The sequence below is a fragment of the Symphalangus syndactylus genome, chromosome 24 (genome assembly GCF_028878055.3).
Source record: "Symphalangus syndactylus isolate Jambi chromosome 24, NHGRI_mSymSyn1-v2.1_pri, whole genome shotgun sequence".
Taxonomy (NCBI): domain Eukaryota; kingdom Metazoa; phylum Chordata; class Mammalia; order Primates; family Hylobatidae; genus Symphalangus; species Symphalangus syndactylus.
The window spans coordinates 27,311,713-27,325,814 of NC_072446.2; the positions used below are offsets into that span (position 1 = coordinate 27,311,713).

The 14,102-nt window shown below is 40.5% G+C and overlaps 1 protein-coding gene across 1 annotated transcript; it reads right to left on the bottom strand.

Annotated features, from left to right (window-relative positions):
• Positions 1-9,269: 9,269 nt before the first annotated feature.
• Positions 9,270-12,352, bottom strand: SEMG2 (semenogelin 2). The gene is made up of 3 exons (XM_055264991.2): positions 12,260-12,352; positions 10,300-12,016; positions 9,270-9,437 (listed from the first exon to the last, which is right to left on the bottom strand). Exons 1-2 carry the CDS (start codon positions 12,333-12,335, stop codon positions 10,344-10,346), a joined length of 1,749 nt encoding a protein of 582 aa, XP_055120966.2. The 5' UTR covers positions 12,336-12,352; the 3' UTR covers positions 9,270-9,437; positions 10,300-10,343.
• Positions 12,353-14,102: the final 1,750 nt, after the last annotated feature.

Sequence of the window (14,102 nt, forward strand, 5' to 3'; positions counted from 1 at the left end):
TTGTAGGTGAGAAGAGACATCAGAAGCAATTGAGGGACAGAGTCAGAGATAAACACTCCCTCCTCCCCAGATGAACCACTCCCACTGCCACTGATAAACATCATCTCTAATGATAAAATGATGTTTTCTCCTTAAGGTTAGGAGAAGGCAAGGATGTCTGTTTTCGCCATTTCTGCTTAACATTGAGAGCCTAGCCAGTGTTTTTATTTATTTTTATTTTTTTTCTTGAGATGGAGTTTCGCTCTTGTCGCCCAGGCTGGAGTGCAATGGTGCAATCCCAGCTCACTGCAACCTCCACCTCGCGGGTTCAAGCGATTCTCTTGCCTCAGCCTCCCGAGTAGCTGGGATTACAGGCGCCCACCAACGTGCTCAGCTAATTTTTGTATTTTTGATAGAGACAGGGTTTCACTATGTTGGTCAGGCTAGTCTTGAACTCCTGACTTCAGGGTGATCCACCCTCCTCAGCCTCCCAAAGTGTTGGAATTACAGGCATGAGCCACTGTGCCTGGCCAAAAAAAAAAAAAAGTATTATAGTCTTTACATTCTTTTGTAAGAATTAAGCCTTGGGATTCAAAAATAGAAACATTACTGGTTAGAAGGAATTCACTGTGGTAAAGTCTAAAGAAAGACCAGAAAATGCTGACATGTAGAGCCAAAAATTAAGGTCAATGTGTTCAGAGAATGAATCAGGAGCACTAAGGAAAATGCAGTCACCATCTAATCATGTCGCTTGTAGCTGTTGCCACATTAGGATTATATGCTAATCATTCTGTATGCTGCTAATAGTGAGTCATTCTTGCAAATAAAATTAATATTAATAGACGTACAAGTGAATATATATATAAATCCTGTGAGTGCTGTTTCAGGAAATAACAGGTTTGGAAGAAAATAAGTTCTGAAATTGGCAATTTTGGCTTACAGTTCTGTATAGAACTGTTAACTTTGCTAAGGAGATCCAAAATTTTAATTGTTCACCTGCTAATAACTAGCATATTTCTGAGAGTATGAATATTCACAACCTACAGTTCTGTGTAAATATGATAAACTCAATGTTTCTTAACCATCAAACCATGTCTATAGTAATGAGTAAGCAGTGTGAAGAATGTCGGATAAACTTTAAGAATAACTTTAATTTCAAGAATTCCTGGGAATTCTGGAATCTTTTTCTTAAATCTTGATTATAAATATCTGTTGGTAATTTGAAAGCACTAGAAGAAAATATCTACAATGGCAATAAAAATTATGAGTATCATATACACTACCATGTAGCACATATAATATTAATTCACTTCTACTGTCACTTGTCTCTATTTGAACTAAGTCACTTTATTTATATAGTGAAGTTTATTGGGGCTTTTAAAAATGGCTTGTTCATAGAATTTATGCCAATGCTCATTTTTAATTGAGATTTTAACCAAAAATGGTAATTATAAATTGTTATAATCACTGATAATTTGTAGGATTGAACTTCAGTCCAGAATATTATATACATTGTTAAAAAGAAATGATCTTATTAGGAAAGGGGTTAAGAAGCATCGTATATCAAGAGTGGGCATGGTGGCTCATGCCTGTAGTACCAGCACTTTGGGAGGCTAAGATGGGCGAATCACTTGAGGTCAGGAGTTCGAGACCAGCCTAGTCAACATGGTGAAACCCCATCTCTACTAAAAATACAAAAAGTTGCTGTGTATGATGGCACACACCTGTAATCTCAGTTAATTGGGAGGCTGAGGCAGGAGAATCACTTGAGCCTGGGAGGTGGAGGTTGCAGGCACTCCAGCCTGGGTGACACAGTGAGGGAGACTCCATCTCAAAAAAAAAAAAGCATTGCATATCAAAATAATATATACTTAAGAGAAAATCAATGAACTTAGAAGCAGCAACATTATAGAATATATGTTTGTAAGAACAAAAGAAGAAATAAAGGGAAGACAAACCTTGTGGGAATATATTACAGACCACCCAACTGGTATGGTAATGAATGATACCTTCTGAAGGCAGTTTATAAAAATAATATAAAGGCAGGATAAAATAATAAGCAGTTGCATTTATCTGAAAATTATTTCATTTATGTTGTGTCTTACAGTGCCTGAGTGCATTTATAACAATAAATGCATCTTAAATGAGAAAAAACAGGCAAGTCTTAAATTGGTAGATGTCAGCATAATGATTGCCCCTGAAGGGTTGGAATTAAATTTGAATGGGTCATAGATAACTCTCAAGGTTGATGAGAATGTTCTATATCTCCATATGGTTTTGTGTAACTACACATATGTATTTGTCAAATCTCATTCAAATAAATACATTAGATCTGTGCTTTTCTTTGTATATATTTTACCTCAGTATTAAGATATAATAAAAGATTGTTTTATTGTTATTATTACCAAATTTTGTTGTCATGCTGGAACTTTTTATTGAGCACTGGGGCTGAGATAATCTCACTCAATATCTCTGAAAATCTATAAGAGATGTTTATTATTATTCCCACATTAAGATGCAGGAGCTCTGGCCAGGTGTGGTGGCTCATGCCTATAATCCCAGCACTCTGGGAGGCCGAGGCAGGCAGATTGCTTGAGTTCAGGAGTTTGAGACCATCCTGGGCAGCATAGTGAAACCCCATCTCTACTAAAAATACAAAAAATTAGCTGGCTGTGGTGGCGTGCATCTGTAATCCCAGCTACTCAGGGGGTCGAGGTGGGAGAATCAGGTCAATGCTGCAGTGAGCCAAGATCACACCACTGCACTCCAGCCTGGGTGACAGAGTGACACCTTGTCTCAAAAAAAATAAAAAAGAAAAGAAAAGAAAAGAAAAAGATGCAGAAGTTCAGCATCAGAGACCTTGCTGCTCAAGACTATGTAAGTGGTGAAAACCAAGGTTCATGCTAATTGCACATTTATGTATAGAACTGTTAACTTTGCTAGGAGATCCAAAATTTTAATTGTTCACCTGCTAATAACCAGTATATTCCTGAGTGTATTCCTCCAGAGCCTTTATGGCTCTGGCTCTTTTGCTTGTTGGCATGTCAATTTAGATACTCTTCCTGACTCCATACCATCACCAGTGTATCAAGAACACTGTTGAATGTATCTCTGGCCACACAAAGTGAGAATCTTGTCACCAGACTCTAGCAGGGAATTATAGCTTCCCTGATGCTAAGACCCCTAAGCCCACCATGGTCTCTCCTCTTCAATTGCTGGGCTGGAAAAATAAGGCAGGTGGCTCAGCACAGGGCATCCGTGCTCTAGGGAAGAGTGCAGTGGATACAGGTTCTCATGCCACTGTGATGATATCTGTTACCACACACCTACAGGCAAAATTTAGATCTGATAGAGAAGATCCTTCCTTCCTTCCTTTTCTTTCTTTCGCTCTCACTCTTTCCTTTCTTCCTCCTCTCTTCCTTTCTTGCTTCCTTCCTTCTTCCTTCCTTCTTTCTTCCTTCCTTCCTTTTTTTCTTCCTTTCTATCCTTTCTTTATTTTATCTTTCCTTCTTTCTTTTTCTTTCTTCTTTTTAAATGAACTGCCAGAATGTTGGGCTAGCACGCATGATCAAAATTACTACACCAAACTTTTCTATGTGCAGATGAGGAAATTAAGCTTGGAGAGAAAGCAGATTTAATTGAAGATACACAAGTTCTTATGGCAGAGCTGGAACTAAAATCCAGATCTCCTATCCCCAGTCCAAAGGTTTTCTATTCCCCCATTCTGGCTTCTTCCCCTAGAGGTTTATCCTTCCCTGGAAACTTTCTTAGGAGAGGGGAAGAAGACAGTATAGGCAGCAGAGCTTCCATTTTAAGACTTCCCAACCACCAAAATTCCTTTAGATCATCCTCTGGTCTGTCTATTCACAGATTGTTTTACCCTGTCATGCTTACTGAAATGGTAGAGAGTTGCCACATCAATCGCTGGTACAAGATCATAAGATCTTAATGGATACTGTAGGAGGAGCACAGTCCTTAAACCAAGTGAAGGGGTGGGCTGCTGTGGATTTGTGGAACTGATGGCACCAGTAGATTAGGGACTAACAATCTCTCAGAAATACCAGAGGCCGGGCGCGGTGGCTCAAGCCTGTAATCCCAGCACTTTGGGAGGCCGAGGCGGGCGGATCACGAGGTCAGGAGATCGAGACCACGGTGAAACCCCGTCTCTACTAAAAATACAAAAAATTAGCCGGGCGCAGTGGCGGGCGCCTGTAGTCCCAGCTACTCAGGAGGCTGAGGCAGGAGAATGGCGTGAACCTGGGAGGCGGAGCTTGCAGTGAGCCGAGATTGCGCCACTGCACTCCAGCCTGGGCGACAGAGCGAGACTCTGTCTCAAAAAAAAAAAAAAAAAAAAAAAAAGAAATACCAGAGAAATGTATTGCAACAAGCCCTAGGAAACCCCCTGATATATCAAGGTACAGGAATGTCGAAGGTCACCAGTCGGATTCAGTCCAAAAAATACAAGACATACATATAATAGTCAAACTATAAAAGATCAAAGACAAAGAGAGGATCCTGAAAGCAGCAAGAGAAAAGAAGCAAATAACATATAAGGGAGTTCCAATATAACTACATACAAACTTCTCAACAGGAACCTTAAAGGCCAGAAGGAGAGTGGTATGAGATATTCAAAGTGATGAAGAAAAAAAAAAAAAACCTGTTATCCATGAATACTGTACCCAGAAAAGTTGTCTTTCAGAAATGAAGGATAAATACTTTCCTAGGCAATCAAAAGCTGAAGAACATCGTCACTAACAGGCATATCTTACAACAGTGATCCTAAACCTTTTGGCACCAGGGGCTGATTTCGTGGAAGACAATTTTTCCATGGATAGGGGTGGGGAGGGAGGGGGTGGTGGGGTGGGGCAGTGCGGGCTATGAGGGGCATTAGATTCTCATAAGGAGCATGCAACCTAGATCCCTTGCATGCACAGTTCACAATAAGGTTCCTGCTCCTACGAGAATCTAATGCTGCCCCTGATCTGACAGGAGGCAGAGCTCAGGTAGTAATGCTCACTCACCCTCTGCTCACCTCCTGCTATGTGGGCTGAGTGAGGGGGCAGATGGGAACCCCTCTCTTACAAGAAAAGCTAAAGAAAGTTCTAAGATGAAAGAGCACTCATGTAACAACAAAAAAATTAAAAGTATAGAACTCATTAGTAGAAGTGATTACGTAAGTTCAGAATGCTCTAATACTATAATGGTGGTATGCAAATCACATCTTTAGTATGAAGGTTAAGAATAAAAGTTATTAAAAAATGACTCCAATATTTCAGGATGGGATATGCAGTATAAAGAAATTTAGCTCAGTGATGTCACCAAGATGGCTGACTAGAGAAGACAGGCACTCTTTCTCCCCACAAGAAAGGACCAAAGCAATGAATAAACTGATCAAACTCGACTAGAGAGTCCAAGGAAGAGTATTCGAATATAGCAGGGGAGTGGAGATGCACCTGTGGGGATTGGAAGTCTAGGAGGGCAGCATCTGACGCCCTGTCTTCCACACCTGGATCCGATCTATCTGGAGTCAGGAGGACATCCTATTGTGGGGAAAAGGTAAGCAAAAGAACCGCACTAGTCTCCACTGCCACCACAAACACCTAAAATCCTTACTACGGAGAATCCTGCAGTCCTCACACACAAGCTCTGAGTCGTTTGAAACGCTGCTAGGAATTAATGCACGTGCATTGCTTTGAACTGAAAGCACAACGGGTGCACTCCCCACAGTCCACCTACCCACTGTCAGCCAGGATGCTGCGGCAGGGTGCCATCTTGAGACCAGAGCCACCTGTGGAGTGCGCCCTCCTGTGGAGGCCAGTAGCCACTGCACTTCTCCCTCAAAGGGGCTCGGTCTTCATTCCACCAGGCCCACACCAGTGGCTGAATGCCATAATCCCAGCAGCATCAAGTGTGGATACAGGATTGGCTGTGACTCTGGTCCTGCAGAACAAACAACCGCCGCTGCCCTCACTTCCGCCTGGAGGAATGGCGTGACAGTCCTGCACAGGGTAAACCTGCCCTTGAACCAGTCAAACTGCTGCACACCCTCCTCTGAGTGGAAGTGGTGCTCAGACCTCTGAGAAGTTGACACATTCCAAGGCCTGAGAAGCAGGTACACATCCATGTCTAGGGATTAGAAACATTTCCATGGTGCCCCACCCACTCAGACAAGCCCCTGGCCTACCCAATGGCCCTGCACCCACAATCAGGGCCTGAGATAACAGCCCTGTGGGCTGCCCCTGGCAGACATGCCCTAGGCTGCATGAGCAGCTGTGCAGCCATGCCCTGGGACTGAGAAACAACACCACAGGCTTCCCCACCAGGGGAAGCCTCCAGGCGGGCTGAGCAGCCATTAATTCACATCCTGGGGCTGAGAAACAGAAAACCCCAGCAGACATGCACTCAGTCCAGCCAAGCAGCCTTGCACCTGTAATCCAGGCTTGAGAAGCAGCCCTGTGGTCAACCCCTGGCAGACATGCCCCCAGGAGGGTCAAGCAGCTGTGTGCCCTGCATCCTAGACCTAAGCAGCAGCTCTGTGGGGCCACCTCCAGCAGACAGACCCCCAAGTCCAGCTGGTCAGTCTTGTGCTTGCATTCCAGGACAGAGAAGCAGTCTTTCAGGTTGCCCCCAGCCGACATACACCCGGGTCAGCCAAGCAGCTGTGTGACCACATCCTGGGCCTGAAAAACAGCCTCATGGGCTACCCCTGGCAGGAAGACTCCCAGGCCGGCCACACAGCTGTGTGCCAAACAAAAATTCTAGAGTTGAAGAATTAAATGAATAAAATAAAAATATACAACTGTGAGCTTTAACAACAGAGTAGAAATAATTTGGATACTTGAAATAATATCAGCAGACAAAAAGAGAAAAAAAAATAAAAATGAATGAAGAAAGCCTACAGGATTCTGAGGACGCCATTTGTTCAAAATTAAGTGAACAAATATTCACATTGTGGGCATTCCAGAAGAAAAGAGAACCAAAAATGTATAAATAACATGTTAAAAATAGCTGAAAACTTCCCAAGTATTGGCAGCGAGATGGACATACAGGTCCAGGAAGCTCAAAACATCCCATTTAGGTTCAACCCAAACAGGTCCTTTCTGAGGCACTCTATTGTCAAATTGTCAAAAGTCAAAGACAAAGAAAGAATTCTTAAAACAACAAGAGAAACGCATCATGTCACATATAATGAAATCCCCATCAGACCAACAGAAGATTTCTTAGCAGAAACCTTATAGTCCAGAAGATAATGGAATAATATATTCAAATTACTAAAAGAAAAAAAAAACCAGTGGACAAGAATACCCAGCAAAATTATCTTTCAGAAATGAAAGAGAAATAAAATCCTTCATAGATAAGCAGTAACTAAGGGGATTCATCACCACTAGACTGGCTTTACAAAATATTTTCAAGAGATTCATGTCTGGAAGTGAAAAGACAACTGCCACCATCATGAAAGTTTAAGAAGCTCTAAAACTCACTGGCAAAGCCAATACACAAAGGAGGAAGAGAAAAGAATCAAGAATTGTCACCACAGAAAACAACCCAGCCCAAAACATACAATAAGAGAGGCAGTCAGGGACAAAAGATATATAAAACAATCAGAAAACAATCAATAAAATAACAGATTTAAGCCCTCACCTTTCAACAATAGCCCCAAATATAAGCGGATTAAATTCACCATTTAAAATACATAGACTGGCTGAATGGGTAAAAAGCCTAAACTCAACTGTGTCCTGCCCACGAGAACTCACATCACCTGTAAAGACATATATGGGGTCGAATTGAAGGTATGGAAAAGATATTCCATGCAAACAGAAACCAAAAGCAAGCCAGAGTGGCTATACTAATATCAGACAAAATAGACTTCAAGTCAAAATCTGGAAAAAGGGACAAATAAGAACATTATATAATAATAAATGGACTAATTCAGCAAGACAACATAACAATTATAAATATATAAGCACCCAACACTGGAACATCTGGATATATAAGGTGAACATTATTAAATCTGAAGGGAGAGATAGACTCTAGCACAATAATATTTGAGGACTTTAACACCCTACTCTCAGTATTGGAAAGATAATCAAGATGGAAAATTAACCCAGAAGCATCAAGTTTAAACTGTACTATAGATCAAATGAATTTAACAGACATTTGCAAAACATTTCACCCAGCAGCTATGGAATACATTTTTGTTGTATCTGCACATGAAACATTCTCCAGGATTGACCAAGTTCTAAAATACAAAAGAAGTCTCAAAAAATTTTAAAAAATCAAAATCATATCAAGTATCTTATATGACCACAAGGAAATAAAACTAGACATCAATAACAACAGAAACATTCAAAACTATACAAAATATATGGAAATTAAACAACATGCTCCTGAATGACCAGTGGATGAAAAAAGAAATTAAGAATAAAATTAAAAATTCCTCGAAACAATCAAAAGTAGAAATACAACAAAACGAATACAATATTTAGTCAGCATGTACTATGAAGTTAACTGTGTCAAAGATTTTCACGGGCAGATGTGGGACTTAAGCCTGCAGGAAAGGAAAGATTTAATTAAAGATATACTAGTTCTTAAAACAGAGCTAGAATGGAATCCAGATCTCTTATTCCCAGGCTAGTGATTTTTCTTATTCCTCCATGTTGGCTTCTTCTCCTGGATGTTTGGCTTTCCCTGGAAGCATCCTTAGAATAGAGGGTGAAAGGGCATAAAAGGAGTAGAATTTCTATTATTAACACACCACCTGCCCCAAGACTCTGGCCTAGTCGTCTGGTCTTTCCACCCACAGATGACATTTTTAAATCCACTCACTCTTGCTGAAGTGGTGGAGACTTGACATATCACTCTTCGGTGTAATTGCATCTAAATGTATGCTGTAGGAGTAGGACAATTCTTAAGCTAAGTGAAGGGATGTGCTGCTGTGGACTTGGGGAATACTCATGGCACTAGTAGATCAAGGACTTTTCTAGGGCTTGTTGCAATACATTTTCTCTGTTCTTTCTGGGGGACTGTTAGATCCTGGAGTCCTATTAGTACAGAGGTCACGAGAGACTTTAGGGTTGGCATCAAGAGGTAGATGTGTGCGTGGCAGAGTAATAGCATCTTGTTTTTAGTGTTGGATTTCTATCAATACATCTAGAAATGTGGCTTTGATTACTATTCCCCCTAATGCTTCAAAAATATCCCATTCTTTTCTTCCAAAACCATTTTTATCAGAAATGCCCTCAGCCCCTTGAGCCACTAGGAATTCAGAGATCACTGGAGCCAAAAGCAGATAAAGCAGAAAATGATCCCTTTATTGGAAGTTTGAAGGGGCTCCAGGTTTAGAAAGCCTAATGCAAGGAAGCATGGGCAGGTGGTGTCATCCATGGACCAAGGATCTGGGACCACATGGGAGTCTGCATCTCAGAAACATCAAAGACTTCACTGAGGTCAGGTGACACCTAGGGAGAAAAAAGACAACCAGATATGTGAGAATAGTGGAGAGTGGGGGTGAGGATGGGAGAGCTGGGACCCCCGTCCCCTTTAGCACCAACTGCACCAGCCCCCTGATCATTAGGACACCAGGTCACTAGTTATCAGCTGGGACCATTGTTTCTGCTGCTTACCCTCTCTTCAGGTACAGTGTTACTTATTGCAAAGGGGTATGGAAGAACCATTTCCCCAGTCCAGGTTAAACTTTTCCTCTCCTGACATTGCAAGTGTCCAATTAGCACCTGAGATCTCTCAGCATCTCCTGCACCTCCCTTTCCACTTTCTTTTTCACAACATGAGCAGGAATCCTTTCTACTCATATCTTTCCTATATTCAGAGAGAGTGGACTGCTAATCTTTGGGCTTGTGGTCTCTGAAGGAGCATAGATAAACTCTAACAGGGATGCAAGAACATTCATGTACATGCAGAAAGAAAATATTAACTGCTGTAATATTTCGTACTATATGAGAAAGAAGTTGAGGTTTACTAATCTAAAGTATAAGAATTGACAAGAGTATATCATAAACTCATAAATATGCATATATAGTCAGTGCATGTTCAAAAAAATCCTTAGCAGGTAGGCATGTATAAAATTATTATTGAAGAATACTCAATTAAGAATAGAAATTCTAGGACCCAGTGATAGTCCAAGCATCCTTCTCTGCCAATACTAGGTCCTTTACTCACCAGGAAATGGTGTTCATCTTCCCACCACTTGTAATATAGCACTTCTATTAATGTGAACAATGGTTATCAGTCCTACCATGTTCCTAGAGAGTCCCCAACTTTGGGACAGGCACCTCTCCTATTTGGTAAGAAAAGCAAACTTACCTTGCTATTGGTCCAGCTTTTCAAGTGGTTGCTAAGCAATAGGGCTATGTAGATACTGGATATCTGTCTTCGTTATATTGTTGTGTCAAATGATCATCATAGGCAACTTCGTGCTCTGTAATTACAATATTACGTGCCTCACTGGATTCCTGTTGGTGTCTGCCTTTTTGTTCATGACTGAGTAGGTCTTGTTCTCTACCTGCAGATTGACCAGAATTTCCTTTTGCATTTTGGACAGACCATTGATCTTGATTAGGATTTGGTGTCTGGATTTGAGACTTGCCTTCTACTAGCTTTTCAGTGTGGAACGAAGTACTGCTTTGGGATACATCTTTCTGCACGCTCTTTCCTCCATAGTTGAGTCGTCTTTCTTCTGTACTTGAAGATTGATATGACATTTTATTTTCCTTATGGCCATGCTCTTGATCTTGACTAGGAATTGTTACCTGGTTTTGAGACTTGCCATGTATTTTCTCTTCAGTTTGGATAGTAACACTGCCTTTGGATACACCTTTCTGTACATCCTTTTCTCCACTGTTTAGACGTCTTTCTTCTGTATTTGAAGATTGGTATGACATTTTATTTTCCTTATGGCCATGCTCTTGAGCTTGACTAGGAATTCTTACCTGGTTTTGAGACTTGCCATGTATTTGCTCTTCAGTTTGGATTGAAATACTGCCTTTGGATACACCTTTGTGGATGCCCTTTTCTCCACAGTTGAGATGTCTTTCTTCTGTACTTGAAGATTGGTATGACATTTTATTTTCCTTATGGCCATGCTTTTGACCTTGGCTATGAATTGTTACCTGGTGTTGAGACTTGCCATGTATTTTCTCTTCAGTTTGGATAGAAATGCCGCCTTTGGATACATCTTTCTGTACACTCTTTTCTCCACGGTTAAGTTGTCTTTCTTCTGTACGTGAAGACTGGTATGATATTTTATGTGCCTTCCGGCCATGCTCTTGATCTTGATCGAGATTTTTTGTCTGGTGTTGATTCTTGTTATATACTAGAAGCTCATCTTGGGTAGTAAAAATGTCTTTGGGTCCATGTTGGAGTCTGTCTTGATATGCAGGATGGAGTGAAGTTTGTAGTTTACTTGAATGTTCCTCTCTCACTTCAACTACATTTTGGTAATGCCCTTTATTTTGATGAGAATTTTGAGTCTCACGTTGTTGTTTGTTAGCTACTAGCTCTTCAGTTTGGAGAACATAACTGCTTTGGGATCCACCTTGTGTTATACCTTTTTGTGCACCAGAGGCTGAAGCTTGTTCTTTACTTAGTCCAGGAACCCATAGCCTTTTCTCTGTGTTTGAATATTGACTGGATATTCCCTTTCCAGATGGGCTATTCCCCCGATCTTGAGAAGGATTTTGTGTCCCACGATGAGCTTGGCCTCCTTTATGATGTATAACTATCATATGAAAATGATCTTTTGATTTATCATGGTCTCTGCCTTCTTGTTTATAATTGAGCAGTTCTTGACTTCCACCTAGGTGTTGTTTTGATTTTGTCGTCTTATGTTGGGCATTCAAATCATATTGTTGACTTTTTTGGGTCCGGTCACGATCATTGACGTCTACGTGATATGTGTGTTGAATAGAAAAACTGCCTTTGGATTTAGTATGTTGTTCGTCTTTTTGTCCAGAATAGTGCTGGCCCTTTTGTCCATGTGGAAATTGGGAAGATCCACTTGGTAATTGGCCTTTTGATCCACCTGGTGATTGATAATAGAAATGTATGCATTCATTATCTCCAAAGCTCCCTTGCAATGCTTACCTCCCACCTTTTCCCAACAAATTTCTGGTATTTCCAAAAGCCTACAGCGTTGGGCAGAGAAAAATCAATTCTCATCAAGGAGAAGAATCTGTGCCTGAACAGGTTACTGTTTGCACCCTGAATATCCTTAGAGGCCATTCTTTCTGAGTAGCTTTCCCCAAGGCTTACCCTCTCCACTCACATTTTTGTCCCATCACAGCTGCTTGCTTCTCCAAGATAAGGAGCAAGGAAAGGACAAAGAGGATGATGGACTTCATCTTGCTCGAAAAATCTTGTCTGAGAGCTGAGCGGATCTCTTCATTTATATGTTCCTTGAGTGGGTGTGCCACGGGTGGAGCTGAAATGTCAAAAGGCACTGCCCTTTCATAGCTTATTAGTAAATGCCAACTTCGTCGCCCCTGCTCAGTGGGAGATAATGTCAAAGTTCCCAGGGACTTAGCATGGGAACATAATGTCAAAGGCAATTTTTTTTACTTCCAGAATCCCCAGCAAAATTTTATCAGTCTTTGTATATCTTCATGCCAGATCACTTGCATTATACAGAAGAAATTCAGTCCGGAGTAGGAAGGAGACTAGCTTCAGGTTACAAAAGTAATTGGTGGCTGACAATGCCTTCATATTTTAAATGTGAGTTTCCTTTCTGATGCAATAACTTAAATACTCAATTTTAGATATAACTATACTTTGTCTTGTTTTAAAATAATCCTGAGACACATTCTGTTTTACTCGAGAAGGAGCAGTCATAGAAGTAGAATGATATAGAAGAGAAAGAAACTTTATGGAAGCCAAAGAAAAAAAGTTTCAACAAATAAATTAGGCATACCAATGTCAAATGTATCTGTGAAGTTCGTCACAATAAAGACTAACGTGTCAGAAACTTTCTAATGTTACCCACTGCTAGTAATGTTAATGAGAGATGAATACAGTTGTGTTGGGTTGTCAGTTGAAGGATGGAGTCCAGCTGAAACCATCTCAAGAAGTCTGATTTCATGGTGGAATGAGAGGTGAGGCTGTATCTGGAGGGTGAGGTAAGCTCCAGAGGTTTTTTGAAAGGATGAGAAAAATTTAACATGTTTTTATGATGATAGGAACAACTGTTGGGAAAAGAAGAATGTTGGTTTCTAAATTGGATTATTTGATGATATTTACCTAAATGGCAAAATACATTTTTTAAATAAAAGCATTTCATACTTCTGTAATAAACTGCTGAGCCCTCCAACAGGCTGTGAGAAGTATTTGCCACCTTCAATTCATTAAATAATGTATTGAGAGTGGACCTAAAGCTAAAATTTTTACCTTGGGTGGAAGCACAGGGTTTTTTTGCTTTTGTTTTGTTTTGTTTTGTTTTTTGCGATTGTGAAAACTTCCTGAAAAATCCAAGGAAGGTTTCTTTACTTTGACTGAAAAAGTCCTTGTTATGAACAAACCACAAGAGAAGCAGCAACATTTGAACAGTGACCCTGTATGCATTCAGAACACTGTGGAGGGTAGTTCTGGAGAAAGGATGGCTTGAAAACTTATTTTCAGTTATTCTCTCTTGATATCCTAATCTTCCTGTAAGCAATACTATATGGAAGGGGAGATGGGAAAGGCCAACCATAGGAAAAAATGCTATTTATGCCATCAAACTTGAAGCATGTGAGCTACATGGTTTCTCTATGAGCCATTCTGAGATCTTACCAGTTTTATCTGCTTGCCCTAAGGGCAGTAAGTATTTCCTTATGGCAGGGACCCCAAAAGAAAAGAGTAAAGCTTTCCCGAACACAAATTTATTACTGTACCTGCTAATCACTATAATCTTCCTTACACTTCCCTTAAGGAAATGCCAGGAACTGTTCTGTTCCAAGATTACCGGAACAAAAAAGAGTCTGAAATATTAGTCTTACTTATGGATCAAGAACAAAACTTTCAACTAATCTAGTGTCCAAAAGATAGAGATAAAACAAAGGTGCACTAGATTTGCAAAAACAAAGCAGGAAAATGCAAACTAGGCACAACATGTGATTATGACACTCATATCATGA